The sequence below is a fragment of the Geotrypetes seraphini genome, chromosome 7 (genome assembly GCF_902459505.1).
Source record: "Geotrypetes seraphini chromosome 7, aGeoSer1.1, whole genome shotgun sequence".
Classification (NCBI taxonomy): domain Eukaryota; kingdom Metazoa; phylum Chordata; class Amphibia; order Gymnophiona; family Dermophiidae; genus Geotrypetes; species Geotrypetes seraphini.
Window position 1 is genome coordinate 66,713,152 of NC_047090.1, and position 15,827 is coordinate 66,728,978.

General features: G+C 45.4%; 1 protein-coding gene across 1 annotated transcript in view; it reads left to right on the forward strand.

The window, feature by feature from the left end:
• The window catches only part of SYT10 (synaptotagmin 10), a 229,693-nt gene that overhangs the window by 191,173 nt on the left and 22,693 nt on the right, over positions 1-15,827 (forward strand). Inside the window, exon 5 of the mRNA XM_033952384.1 lies at positions 11,826-11,997. Coding sequence (XP_033808275.1) covers positions 11,826-11,997 — 172 coding nt within the window. The remainder of the gene's footprint in view (positions 1-11,825; positions 11,998-15,827) is intronic.

Genomic DNA, 15,827 nt, shown 5'->3' on the forward strand with positions numbered 1-15,827 from the left:
ATCTCTCCTGCCTTTCCCCGCCCTGCGAGCCCATGGTTTTAACCCGCGGGTTCAAAACGGGTTAAAACCATGGGCTCGCTGGGCTAAAAAGTTAAAAAAAAAAAAAAAAGTTGCAGCTCAGACGGGCATGCACAGACCATCTACAGATGGTCTGCGCATGCGTCGGGATCGCACACCAGTGATCCGTGCCGGCAGATGGGGGCGTTCCTCCCATCGCCCCCATCTGCATATTGCAGTTTGAAGAATCCATCGGACCTGCCCGAATCAGACATGGATCGGTCCCGATCGGTCAGGTTCATGAATCTAGCCCTAAGTGGTGTATAATATGAACAAATACTTATGGGGAATTCAGGAGACACCTAAAAACATATCTGTTCCTGAAGTACTTAGGCAACTGATTTGTACAACCTTTCCCACATTAATCTGATCTCTAGAGCCGCTATTCACTAGTTTTAACTTGTCAGTTCTACTCAATTTGTAGCATTTTTTAATCATTGTAAACCACATAGAACTTCACGGTCCTGCGGTATATAAACTATTATTATATTATTACTAACAAATGAACAGCACAAATTCATTTTACAGCTTAACATATCTTTTGCATAGATACTTTCAGTCTTGATCTGCCAGTAGAAAGGCTTTTATATACAAATATGTTTTTTTAACAGCTTTTTAAAGTGCAAAAAGGAAGTGCAGCAATGTTGGGAGAGTATTCCACAGCTTAGACCCCATTACAAAAAAAACAAACAAACTACTGTGAATAGCAACAGCATGTTGTATGCATCATAAATCAGGCATAGCTACTCATTTTTCCTCACTGATCCATAAGTCTCTCCCAGACTTAAAGTAAAGAGAAGCAGTACAGTAACAGCTTTGAAAAACTAAGCGTAGCACTTTATACTGTATATGGAATTGCACAGGTAGCCAATATAAGAACATAAAAATAGCTTACTGGGTCAGACCAATGGTCCATCTAGCCCAGTAGCCACTAGTACCTGGCAACAACCCCCAAAGTAGCAACATTCCATGCTTTTAATGCAGGTGTCGCATGTTGGTAATGACCCAGACCACCAGTCATCCGTGCTGCTGCATTCTCAATCACCTTTAAGGTCTATAATCTAGCCTGAGACAATAGTAAAGTGCGCTGTGAAAATTTAGTCTTGACAGGAACATACCAATCAGTCTTAGATATTAGAAACGAAATTGGATTACTTTAGCAACTTGATTCTGAAAAGGCAAAGCACCTTCAAGCAACACACCCAACTTTCTTGTCATAGATTTTATATTCAATCCAGGTACTGGAGTTTCCAGTTTATGATTAGGCTGAACTTCCATATGTTTATTAAATAGCAAAAATTCAGACTTGGTATTTAGTCAGTTTGTGGTTAGTCATCCATTTTCATATATATCCCATGTAATGAGTTACTCAGGCAGTTACATCATCTCCTGCAATTACAGAGAAGAAGAATTAGATATTGTCTGCGTACATCCAGTAGCTCACTTGTAACTGCATGCATACTGTGCTTAATGGTTCTAAATATAGGTTAAATAGCAATGCAGTTAATGCTGAACCTTGTGGCATATTGAGCTGATATTCTGCCATTTGCTTTTACCTGGAAATATCTGAACCAATCATGAACTATCCCCTGAAATCCAAGACTGGATAATTTCTACAATAATACTTTAATATTTAAGAGTGTCAAATGCTGAATAAATATCTGGAGACCAGACAAATACTATTATTGCCATCAATATCGCAGTGAATTTTATCTATGGTGGAAATTAATAGTGTTTCAACGTTATGCTCTTTTCAAAAACCAAATTGAGGGACATTGGGCTAGATTCACTAAGCAAACCGATCGTGTACCGCTCGATTTGCGCTCACTTTCCGACTCCGGCTCGATTCACTAACCTTCCTCCAGACCCCATCCACACCCAATCTGATCTGCACATGCAAATGAGTAAAAAGGCATGTAAATTTCTTAACGCGTCGATTCATGAAACCATTTCATCCAAACCGACTGGCCTTTCCTATCCAAAAAGTTACGACTGTTGAGGACCAGTCGTTTACATCCTCAACGACTATTTCTGCCTAGCAACTGATGCGTGCATGTTAAGAACACCATTAAAAATATATATCTACCCCTCCAAAAATCCAAAATTTATCAGAACTTTTAAATATATGTAAACGTTCATGTATTTAAGAGTTAGAAATATATATATATATATATATATTTTAATACACATAGCTTTTGGAATGCGCATGAGCTTCATTGCTTGCCCCTTAGTCCCCGACACTGCCATTTCTCAGTCTGCATGTGCTTCCCAACATGCCTTAAACACTTCTTCTCTGCAAGCTTTTCTTCAACTTCCTCATTTGCACACCCTCACCTGACCTCATGAATGCTACACCTCGAACCCCTTCCCCAACACTCTCACCACTACAATCACCCAACATGCTTTGCAGCACATACATCAACTCGCCAGAATGCTCTAGACTGCCAGACAGTGGCGTAGTAAAGGGGGAGGGCAATGGTCCACCTTGGGCGCTGTATTGGTGAGGGCGCCAACACCCCTCCTCCTCTCAACTCTCCCCCCCCATGTGCCTTCACTTCTCCTCCACTGTAACTCCAACCTGCTACTCACGCCAGCATCGGCTCTCCCTCTGATGTCAATTCTGGGGCCCACGCCTAGGAAGTGATGTCAGATGGAGATCCAACACCGATGCGGGCAGCAAGTTGTTGATGCTCTTTGCGCCAGGGAAGCTAAAAGAGGTATGGGGTAGGGAAGGGGTGCGCGGGAGGGGTGCCACTGCCCCAGGGGCCTCTCACCCTCGCTTCGCCACTGCTGCCAAAATCTGGCATCCTTGAAGTTGATGGCATCTCACCTATACCAGCAGCTTCCTAGCACTGGTCCCAACTCAGCAGCAGTCCACCTCCCCTCACCTGGAGTCTTCTGCTTTCCTTTATGACAGACTCTCATGATCAGGCCACTGCACTCTTAACAGCATCCCATTAGAATCTACCAACATTGGGGCTCTGGCTTTTTCTCCACTGTTTGACTCCAGCCTCTGGGCCTCCGCCAAAGTTCTCCTTTTTCATGCACTCCCCGTTACCCCTGCAACCCTCCTAGGAGCCATATCGCTTCTCCACAGTTACATCAAGGGATTAAATGGTCATTTTTCTCAATGGAGGAGAGTAAACAGTGGAGTGTAGTAGGAATCTGCACTGGGATTGGTGCTATTTAACTTATTTATAAATGATCTGGAAATTAGATCTATGAGTGAGGTGATTAAATTAGCAGATGCTACTGTATATTGATCTTTCTGGTTGTACTGTTTTGCATGATCATCAATAAAATTGTTTGAAAGTGAACAGATAGCACATAAAAGCGGGGGGAGGAGAGATAGTTGGACTGTGAAACTAGCTTACATATTGTGGCATAACATTTTCTGTCTTGCTGTCTTGATGACGAGATATATTGTTATACTCTGTTTTTTGTTGTATTTTTGTGAAGTCATCAATAAAAACCATTAAACGTTAAATTTGCAGATGACACTAAACTGTTCAAAGTTGTTTAAACTCATGCAGATTGTGAAAAATTGAGGCAGAACTTAGGAAATTGGAAGACTGGGCGTCCAAGTGGCAGATGAAATTTAATGTGGACAAATGCAAAGTGATGTACATTAGGAAGAATAATCCAAAGCACAGTTACTGGATGCTAGGGTCCACCTTGGGGGCTAGTGCCCAAGAAAAGGATCTGGGTGTCATTGCAAACAATACGATGAAACCTTGCGCCAAATGTGCGGTGGCAGCCAAAATGCAAACAAAATGCTAGGAATTATTTAAAAAGGGATGGATAACATGATTAAGGCCCTCTTCTATCAAACTGCGATAACATTTTTTTAGCGTGGGGAGCCGCGCTGAATGGCCCATGCTGCTCTCGACGCTCATAGGAACAGGGAGTTCCTGTTGTAGTCTAATGAGACCACGGGAACTCAGCAGCACGGCTCTGCACGGGGCAGGCGTGTAGGAAGACCACCGCTAGACCACCAGGTAAGGTTTGGGGGTGGGTCAGAGCCGGCCAAAAGTTATTCACGATTTTTCCCTAATCACGGGCCAGCTCTGCTCCTAACCCCCGCGAATAGGGAGGGAGAAGTGTATTTGCTTCTTTTCTTTTTTTTTAGCAAACCATACAGTACTCTGCAGATAAAGGCCAAATGCCCATCCAGTTTGCCTATTCTCAACATCCACTATCACCTCCTCTCCCTAAGAGATCCCACATGCACTTTCAAAAACAAACCCTCAATAAAGAAAAAACTCGCTGCCTTAAGAGCTATAGCAATACACCCTCCCCCCAACATCTCAGCTCACTCCCCAAGCACACTCAGAAGCCACGCTTTCCTACTGCAGCTGATAGAATTACATCAGGTACCACCTAATCCTCTCCTTCCCTGTTCCTCAAGCCTGCCAAAAGTTTCCAGTAATCCCTAACACAGCTCCTTTCACTGTTTGTTTATTTAGCTCCACCAACCAAGAATTCTATTACAGCTCTACTTCCAGTCTTGTTATCTCTTCCATACACACTGCCCTCATCACCTCCCTTTATCCCTTCCCCACCCACAGTTCACTTACACCAATCCCACCTGCAGGTGCTCAGCTCAGCTAATGTTACTAACACACCAGATTAGTCTGGAGTGTCTCCCATAATCAATTTATTCCAGCACAAGGAACAAAGGGCTAGATTCACAAAGCAAACCGATCGTGTACTGATCATTTTGCGACCCCTTTACTATCAAATTATCCATCCGGCCTGATTCACTTACCTCTCCTGCGATCTGCTTTGAATCCGTGCATGCAAATGAGGCAAAACGCATGCAAATTGGACAGCGACCCGATTCACTACACCAAATTTCCGATCCGACTGGGCTGGCCGATCACCTGAAGAAGCAACTGCTGGGAACCAGTCGAAAACGTCTTTCCGACTGGAAGCCCAGCTGTCTGCCCTGCAGTCTGTCCTGCCTGCTTGCCCCGAATGCTGCCCTGCTTATTATCTCCTGCTGCTCGTCTTTCCGATGCTCTTCTCCTGCCTGCCCAAACTGCTGCCTGCCCCGAACTGCCATGATTTCCTGCCTGCCTCGACTCTCCCACCCTTCCCCGCAATGTAAGCCCATGGTTTTAACCCGCTATTCTAAGCGGGTTAAAACCAAGGGCTCTATTTATCTTTTTATTAGCCTTGGTAATTGGCTGAAAGTGATTGATAGAACTCTGGGCTGCTGTTTGTCGCGCGCTTTAGCTCGTGCACGTGCCTCCATAAGACCATCTCCATCCTCCTCCTGATTTAAGGGCTTGATACAGCAGGAGAGTTGGCGTGAATCTTCTAGTTAAAATCTCCCTGATGTCCTGCCGCCCTGCATTGCCCTTCCCCGCCCTGCAAGCCCATGGTTTTAACCCGCTTGTTAAAACCACAGGCTCACAGGGCTCAAAACTACTAAAACAAAAGTACAAAAAAAAAAAATCGCTGCTCCGATGGTCTGCGCATGCGCGATCCATGCAGGCAGATGGGTGCGTTCCTCCAATCGCCCCTATTTGCATATTTTACTTTAGTGAATTTGTCACACACCCAGATCGGGCCCAATCAGGCAGGTTAGTGAATCCAGCCCAATTCTGCTATTAGAAAAGGCCTCAGGTGGAAAACTTTTAGAAGCTGCAACAAGTGCCCCCAAAACACTCCAGCAATAACCACCTCACTTCACCCAACTTTTGGAAGGCCAAGGTGGGGAGAATGAGAGATGCCAGGGGGGAGGGGGAAAGAATGAGATGCTGGACACTAAAGCAAGTTTAAAGGACCATTTGGAGGTTGGAAGTAGAAGAAAAGAAATGCCAAGGCCTCTGTGGGATTTAGGATGAAGAAGAAGAGATGCTGGATCTTGAAAGGGCACAGGAGAGAGGGAAGAATGAGGAAAGATTCTGGACAAGAGGAAGGAAGAACTGGATCACACAGGGAAGATGCTGGAATAGTGGAGTTGGAAAGAAAAGCATGGAGGCTGATGGTGAAAGATGAGTAGGAGAGCTGTGTAACTATGATTATTGCCTTCCACCTTTTAAAATAGAAACATGATGGTAGACAAAGGCCTAATGGCCCATCCAGTCTGTCCATTCACAATCTCCTATTCGTTCTAAGAGATCCCTTGTTCCTGCCCCACGTTTTCTTGAATTCAGACAGTGTTTATCTCCACCACCACTACCAGGAGCCTATTCTATGCATCTGCCACCCTTTCTGTAAAAAAAAAAAATATTTGCATAGATTATTTCTGAGCCTGTCACCTTTTAACTTCATCCTATGCCCTCTCATTCCATAGCTCCCTTTCACATCACGTCTCTATCATATCTCCCCTCTCCCACCTTTCCTCCAAAGTATACATATTGAGATCTTTAAAGTCTGTCCCCATATGCCAGTGGTTCCCAAACCTGTCCTGGGGGACCCCCAGCCAGTCAGGTTTTCAAGATATCCCTAATGAATATGCATGAGAGAGATTTGCATACCTGTCATAAGAACATAAGAAGTTGCCTCCGCTGAGGCAGACCAGAGGTCCATCCTAGAGAGTTGCGCGGGGACAGAAATCCCACCCGTCCCCACCCGTCCCCGCCAAAGTCCCACCCGTCCCCACCCGTCCCCGTGAGGAATCCCACCCGTCCCCACCCGTCCCCGTGAGGAATCCCTCCGTCCCCACCCGTCCCCGCGAGGAATCCCCTCTGTCCCCACCCGTCCCCGCGAGGAATCCCCTCCGTCCCCGCCCGTCCATATAAACTTCAGAAATAGTTATTTCATTTAATTATGCTACTGAATTAAAGGCTCTGGTAGAAACCCATTTACAAATAAGCAAAAAGACTTTATTAATTTGAAAATATTAATTGGGAAGAATACATACTTTGCAAATGGGTTTCTACCAGAGCCTCTAATGTTTATAAATTTTTATCAACACAACTAATATACTACTTTATCCTGAAGCAAAATAAAAAAAAAGAAATATAATTCTTTTCCTACCTTTGTTGCCTGGTTTCTGCTTTCCTCATGTTCTCATTCAATTCCTTCCATCCACTGTCTCTCTTCCTTCTGCATCTTCCATTTGCTCTGTTACTGTGCCTCTCCCTTTCTTCCCCCTTCCAAATTGGTCTGGCACCCATCTTCTTCTCTCCGCTCCCCCCATAGTCTGGCATCTGTCTTCTTCCCTGCTAGCGTCTTCTCCCTACTCTCTCTTCCCTATTTCCTTTCAGCGTCCTTCTCCCCCCATCTTCCCCATGTCCTGTCAGCGTCCTTCTCCCCCCTCTGTCTTCCACATGTGCTTTCAGTGTCCTTCTCCCCCCTCTGCTTCCCCATGTCCTTTCAGCGTCCTTCTCCCTCTCTGTCTTCCCCATGGCCTTTCAGCGTCCTTCTCCACACACCCCCGTCTTCCCCATGTCCTTTCAGCGTCCTTCTCCACCCCTTTGTCTTCCCCATGTGCTTTCAGCATCCTTCTCCCCCCTCTGTCTTCCACAAGTGCTTTCAGAGTCCTTCCCCCCCCACCCTTCCCATGGCCTTTCAGCGTCCTTCTCCACCCCTGTGTCTTCCCCATGTCCTTTCAGCGTCCTTCTCCACCCCTTTGTCTTCCCCTTGTGCTTTCAGCATCCTTCTCCCCCCTCTGTCTTCCACAAGTGCTTTCAGAGTACTTCCCCCCCCGCCCTTCCCATGGCCTTTCAGCGTTCTTCTCCACCCCTTTGTATTCCCCATGTGCTTTCAGCGTCCTTCTCCCTCCTCTGTCTTCAAGTGCTTTCAGAGTCCTTCCCCCCCTCCTCCCGTCTTCCCCATGGCCTTTCAGCGTCCTTCTCCACACTCCTTCTCTACCGCCCCGGGTGCAGCACAGCCGGCCAGGTCCCCTTACTTTTGTGGCACTTCCCCGACCGACTGACAACAGCCCCGGTCCGACAAACCTCCCTGCCCTTAACTGCGAATCTAAATTACCTTATTACAGCTGCTGTAAGAAGATAATTTAGATTCGCGGCTACAGGGCAGGGAGGATTGTCGGACCGGGGCTGTTGTCGGTCGGTCGGGGAAGTGCCACAAAAGTAAGGGGACCTGGCCGGCTGTGCTGCAACCGGGGCGGGGTGTGGCGGGGCGGACCGCCCCCTCCCTTGGTAGCCACTCGAACCGCGAGGCTACTCTCCTCCTTACCTGCACTGCCTGCAGCACAGAGCCAAACGGAAGTCTTCCCGACGTCAGCGCTGACGTCGGAGGGAGGGAGGGCTTTGTTTAAGCCCTCCCTCCCCTCCGACATCAGCGCTGACGTCGGGAAGACTTCCGTTCGGCTCTGTGCTGCAAGCAGAGAAGGTAGGGAGAAGAGCCGCGCGACTGAGTACATCCAGCCCCGCAGGAACCCCGCGACCCTCGGAGGCGTCCCCACGGGATCCCCGCGACCCTAGGGGGCGTCCCCACGGGATCCCCGTGACCCTAGGGGCGTCCCCACGGGATCCCCGTGACCCAAAGGGGGAACCCGCGGGATTCCCGTCGTCCCCGTTCCCGTGCAGCTCTCTAGTCCATCCTGCCCAGCGGTCCGTTCCCGCGGCGGCCCCTCAGGCCTAATTTCCTGAACAGTGTCCCTGACTAATTTTGTAACTGCCTCTAATCCTATCCCTATTTCCTACCTCTACTCCTATTTGTACCTACCTCTACTCCTATCTGTACCCCTCAATCCCTTTGTCCTCCAGGTACCTGTCCAGACCTTCTTTGAATCCCTGTAGCGTGCTTCTGCTTATCACATCCTCCGGTAGCGCGTTCCATGTATCCACCACCCTCTGTGTGAAAAAGAACTTCCTGGCGTTTGTTCTAAACCTTTCCCCTTTCAATTTCTCTGAGTGTCCCCTTGTACTTGTGGTTCCCCATAATTTGAAAAATCTGTCCCTGTCTACTCTTTCTATGCCCTTCTTGATCTTGAAAGTTTCTATTATGTCTCCTCTAAGCCTTCGCTTTTCCAGGGAGAAAAGCCCCAGCTTCTTCAGTCTGTCAGTATATGAGAGGTCACTTCCATTATATGCAAATCTCTCTCATGCATATTCATTAGGGATATCTTGAAAACCTGACTGGCTGGGGGCCCCCCAGGACAGGTTTGGGAACCACTGCCATACGCCTTAAGATGAAGACCACCAACCATTTTAGTAGCCTTCCTCTGAACCAACTTCATCCTGTTTATATCTTTTTGAAGGTACAATCTCTAGAATTGTACACAATATTCTAAATGAGGTCTCACCAGAGAATTATACATCGGCATCAATACTTCATTTTTCCTACTGGACATACCTTTCCCTATGCACCCTAGCATCCTTCTAGCTTTCACCTTCAGCTTTTCAACCAGTTTGGTCACTTTAAGATCATCACATACTATCACACCCAAGACCTGTTCCTCTTTTGTCAAAAGTTATTTACCCCCTTAACTGTACTATTTCCTTGGGTTTTGTAGCCCAAAGGCATGACTTTACATTTCTTAGCATTAAACCTTAGCTGCCAAATTTCAGATTATTCTTCAAGCTTCACTAGGTCCATCCTCATTTTATTCAAACCATCAGGGGTGTCTACTCTATTGCAGATTTTGGTCTCATCTGCAAAGAGTCAAATCTTACCTTCAGCAATATCGCTTACAAAGATGTTAAAAAAAAAAAAGGCCCAAGGACCACTAGTAACATCCCTTTCCTCAGAACGATCTCCATTGACCACCCTCTGTTGCCTTCCACTCAACCAGATCCTGACCCAGTCCATCTCTTTAGGACCCATTCCACTCATTTTATTTATTAGACACCTATGTGGAGCACTGTCAAAGGCTTTGCTAAAATCTAAATACACCACATCTAGCACATTCCATCTATCCAATTCTCTGGCCACCCAGTCAAAGAGAGTGATCAAATTTATCTGACAAGACCCACCTTAGGTGAATCTATGTTGCCTCCAGTCCTGTAATCCACAGTATTCCACAAACATCACTATTCTCTATTTTAAAAATATTTCCATTTAGTTACTTACTATAGAAGTCAGACTAAGCAGCCTTTAGTACCCTACTTCTTCCTTACTTCCACTTTTGTGGATAGGGACCACATCCACCCTTCAGTCCTCTGGTAGCACTGCTGACTAAAGAAGTATTGAAAATGTCAGCCAGTGGAGCCGCCAGATCCTCCCTAAGTTCCTTCAGTAGTCTCGGTATGCACCATTGCATTGTCCACTTTTAGTTTAGCTAGCTCCTCACAAACACAATCCTCTGAAAATCAATCAGGGTCTACCATGCCCCCATTCCTATTTGTGTTTGTCTTCTACGGTCCCACTCCCGGCACTTCAGCTGTAAACACAGAACAGAAATATTTATGAAAGTTAGAATTGTGTAATCTGATCTAGGTTTTGTATATGATGATAGCAGTTCATATCAGCTCTACAGTTTATGAAGGGCAATTCTATAACCTAGTTGCTCACATTTATGTGTACCGTATTTCCCCATTTAAAGGCCGCCCCCATGTATAGGCCACAGGAAATGCTGATTTAGGTTTTAAAACTCGTAGATAAGCCGCCCCATTTTACTAGTCGCGGCTTATCTAAGAGATTTAAAACCTAAATCGGGCTATACAATGGGGCGGTCTATATATCCCCCCATCCCCTCCCCCCGATAAATACCTTCGCCGGTTGCCTCCTGCAATGTAGCAGCCAGTGGTGAAGGGCATGAGCGATCTTTTCAGCATCCAGCCTGGCCCTGCTATTTCCTCAATGCCTGCCTCAGTTCTCACAGGACTTGCGAGTCTCGCAAGAACTGAAGACAAGCATTGAGGAAGCAGCGCGGGGCTAGCTGGATGCTGAAAAGATCGCTCCTGCTCTGCACCGCTGGCCATGACATTGCAGGAGGCAGCTACAGGTACAGGGGACTCCGCGGCTGATCTACTAATGGGGCGGCTTATCTACTATGTCTTTAGATAGGCCACCCCATATAAGGAAGCTGTACCCACTACAGGGGATTGTAAAACCCATGTATAGGCCTCGACTTATACATGGGGAAATACGGTATGTTACACATGTAAATGTTTAGAAATTAGCATTTATGCTCATATGTGCACGTGTGTAAAAATGCTAGTATGGCGCCTGCGTTCTCTTCTGCAAATGCTCACTTGGCTTATATAACATGTACAGTGTTCCCCCGGTCATTCGCTGTTCGCGGTCCCAGTCATTCGCAGATTTTCTGATCGCGAATAACCGGGCAGGAGAGGGCAGCCGGAGCACCGGCGAGTGAAGGAAATCATTTGCGGTATGCTCCAACTGCCTCTTCCTGCACTAAAGTCGGGCCTCACCAATCAGGAGCTGCGTGTCAAAGCTATGTTACTATGTTATGCACATAATTTACAAAATGCTGTAAGTTGCACCCATTCATGCTGCACTTAGGCGCATGTACATATGCCAGTTCTATGGTTAGTGTAAGTGCCAGCACCTAAATTTTAGTCACACTGATAGCCAGTTACTGATAGCCAGTAACTGATAGCCAGTTACACTAGTATTCTATAATAGAACCTAGACCTCTAGGTAGAGTAGGATCCTAATGCCTCATGGAAGATGCTCACTTATAGAATTACCCCCTTCCTGTGTGTTGTCAGGAATCCTGAATCTGGCACTAAGCAGGAATAATATCTCTTTTTTATTTTTGGAAATAAGCTTTGATGAGCACAAGCAGCAAGAGGGGAGCTACAGTATAATGAAGCTGGAGTTATTATGGATTAATGAATTGTTTAGGCTTTTTTTTTAATGTCTAATTTCCTTTTACCTAGATCCTTATGTAAAAGTATCATTAATGTGTGAGGGTCGAAGATTAAAAAAGCGAAAAACTACTACAAAGAGAAATACATTAAATCCAGTTTATAACGAGGCCATCATCTTTGATATCCCTCCAGAAAATATGGAAGAGGTCAGCCTGTCTATCGCTGTAATGGATTATGATCGGTAAGGAGCGCTGTTATTACCAAATATAATGGCTTTCTCTATTCCATCTGATCATGGTTGATTCTATATGTGGGGCCCCTTTTACTAAAAAGTATTAAATTTGCATTTACCTTGTGTTAATCATCCTTAAATGTTTCTCTTTCTTTCCTTAAAAATTGTAGTTCACCCCCTTTGCCTTTTGTACCAGTTTGTAATAGAATGTGAAAGTTTGTTTATATTATCTTGTTTTGTCCTCCCCAATTTTTTAATTGTTATTTTAAAAAACAGTTGTTATACGCATTGAAATATGATATTGCTTAGATAACAAATCCAAATATGCATGAATTTTCAAGTTTAATAACTGCAAGGCCTCTGTATTAACTGTGGGTGTGTGCCCAACAGCTTCTCATACAGTTAATGCAGGGAACATTTTATATGGCATGCAAAATAAGGTACCGAAAAAATTTGGCGCTGAACAGAATTCTATAGTGGGAGTTGTGGGGATCAATGCTCTTCATAGGATAGTGTTTAGTGCCAGTTTTCGCACTTAACTTTGGGCGTGAGGAGTTATACCAACTGAAACCAGGCGTAAATCCCAGTGCACAAATTGGGTGTGTATCCCCCGAATGCTATAACACTGTGAATATTTTAAGGGAATGCCCCTGACCCACCCATGCCGCTCCCATGTTCACTTTGCAGATCCATGTGGAAACTTATCCTATAAATGGGCGCTTAAGTGTGTTTTTGCATTGCAACATTTCTAATGTTGATGGAAGGAATTATGGTTGAGGTATCCTGCTCCTTCCTGTCCCAAAGATATGCTTTTTTGTCTGGGCTTTCTTGCTGAAGTGGAAGAGAAAGAAGAGAACTAAATGGTATGACTATGTCACAAGGCTGACCTGTAGTTTTTTCTGGTTTACAAAAAAACAAACCTGTATGAATATTTATATGTAGGTTCTGGCCATAAAGACTAAAGAAAAGGACCTGGTGTACTGATAGATAGGACCCTGAAACCGTCGGCGCAATGTGCGGCAGCAGCAAAGAAATCAAATAGAATGCTAGGCATGATAAAGAAGGGAATTACGAGTAGATCAGAGAAAGTTATAATACCGCTCTACAGAGCCATGGTCAGACCGCACCTGGAATACTGTGTCCAACATTGGTCTCTATACCTAAAGAAGGATATAAAACTGCTAGAGAGGGTGCAGAGACGAGCAACGAAGCTAGTGAAAGGTATGGAGAACCTGGACTATGAGAGACAACTTAGGAGACTGGGGGTTGTTCTCCCTTGAGAAGAGGAGACTGCGAGGGGATCTGATCAAGACTTTCAAAATACTGAAAGGATTAGACAAAATGGAGCAGGAAAAGCAGTTATTTACAATGTCCAATGTGACACGGACAAGAGGACATAGACTGAAGCTGAGGGGGGACAGGTCTAGGACGAATATAATAATAATAATAATCAGGAAGTTCTGTTTCACGCAGCGAGTGGTGGACACCTGGAATGCTCTCCCAAAGGAAATAATTGCAGAATCCACCGTTCTAGGATTTAAGGGTAAACTAGATGCACATCTCCTTAAGAGTGGCATAGAGTGATACGGGTAAGGGTAAATTAGATGCACATCTCCCTTGAGAAGCATACAGTGATATGGGGACTAAAACTATGCCAGGGTACACCTGGCGGGGCCTCCGCGTGTGCGGATCACCGGACTTGATGGACCCGGGGTCTGATCCGGGAGATGGCAATTCTTATGTTGAGAGTAAATGGTCTAATGTAGGACTTAGTTTTCTAAAATACTTTACTCTAGATAAGAACTACAACTTTAAGAAGATTTTGAAAACCAAGCTGTTTGTAGACGCATACTTTTGATCTATCTTTCCTAATGTCATTTGGCCATTTTATAACCTTTTTTTAAATACGTTATTGAAGAATATGTAAGTTTTGTTTTCATATATGTTGATATTATTTTGAAGAATGATTTGTATTGTTTTTTTGTTTTTGATCTATGCATGTTTATTTGGAAACCGCTTTGTCTCCAGGCAGTATATTAAGTTTTTAAATAAATAAATAAATAAACTTTCCAAATCTTTGGACATTCGCAACCAGCCAGGTTTATGGAATATTCATAATTAATACGCATGCTATTAATCACCTACAATGCCTTTAATTAATTATAAAATTAAATTTGAGAGTGCTCAGTCTTTGCATACACCCCTGTCTCTAGGGTTTAATGCATACAATCATGCTATCATTGCACTCAGCCTATATTAAGATTTCTGCTTGGAAAATCGAAATACTGTATACAAGAGCCACTTCAATTCTGAAAGAATTACACTGGATCCCTATTGAAAGTAGAGTGGCATTCAAGATCATGTTGTTGACACACAAAATCGTTCATCTTTCAGAACCGCATTACTTAGCAACTAGACTACACAACCATACTACAGCAAGCACACTTTGCTCAAGTCAAGAATACTTGTTGGAAATACCATCTTTCAAAGACATCAGATACAAAAGTGTCAGGAAAAGAGTGTTCTCAGTGTTGTCCCCAATGTGGTGGAACTCCTTACCAAAGGAATTAAAACTAGAAAAAGATACCAAAAAGTTCAAGAAATGAATGAAGACTTTCCTTTTCTCAGACTACTTTAATATAAGAATCTTCCAGGAGGGGTAATTAATATGGTGAAATTAACTCACTGCTTCACAGTTCATACATGATAGGACGAAGCAGGATATACAAAGGAAGTTTAAATGATGATAAAGGACCGCATCATCGATCACCTTGACGGACACAAACTGATGAGGACCAGCCAGCACAGCTTCAGCAAAGGAAGATCTTTCTTGACAAACTTACTGCACTTCTTCGAAGGAATAAACAGGCAGATGGACAAGGGAGACCCAGTCGACATCGTATATTTAGATTTTCAGAAGGCATTCGACAAGGTCCCGCATGAACATCTAAAATTAGAAAATAGTTTTAGCACGTGGTCTGTGCTTGAAGATTCAAAACTTACTGTGGGATACCTGAACATGTCCTGCGGTAAGCATGCACTAGCACTTATGAGAACTTAGTAAAAGGACTTGAAATACCAACATTTACATACGTATGTTATTAACATCTTAAACTATGAACCACCTTATACAATTATCCCCTAAATGGACAGCTCTATAAATGAGCACCTATATTTAGAACTCTATAATGCATTTGGATACCTTGATTCCATTATACGTAGAATACTAACTTAGCTCGGTATCGATGCACCTTAGATTTGCACGCATGTGGTTACACCAGCCCAGTGGCGTACCAAGAGGGGGGTGGGGGGGGGGGGGCGGTGCGCCCCGGGTGCCAGCCCTAAGGGGGTGCTCCCGGCCTTGCCGTTCAGTCCCCCCCACCCCCGAAGGACCGCTCGCCCCACTGACCTTCCTGCACCACCTGTGAAGCAGCCCGCAGCAGGATCGCGAAGTCAGCATCAGCGATCCCTGCGCTGCTTAGGCACTGCTTCCTGTGCCGCGATCCCGCCCCTCCTCTGACGTCAGAGGAGGGGCGGGACCGTGGCGCAGGAAGCAGCGCCTAAGCAGCGCAGGGATCGCTGACGCTGACTTCGCGATCCTGCTGCGGCTGCTTCATAGGTGGTGCGGGGAGGCCAGGGGGGCGAGTGGTCCTTCGGGGTGGGTCGGGGCATCAGGCCTTCAGGGTGGGGCGGGCGGGCAGGCAGGCAGGCAGGCTTTCAAGGGGGAGGGGGGTGACAGGCAGGCAGGCAGGCCTTCAAGGGGGGACAGGCCTTCGGGGGGATTGCAGACCTTCAAGGGGTGCAGGCCTTCAAGGGGGGGTGCAGGCCTTCGGGGGGGT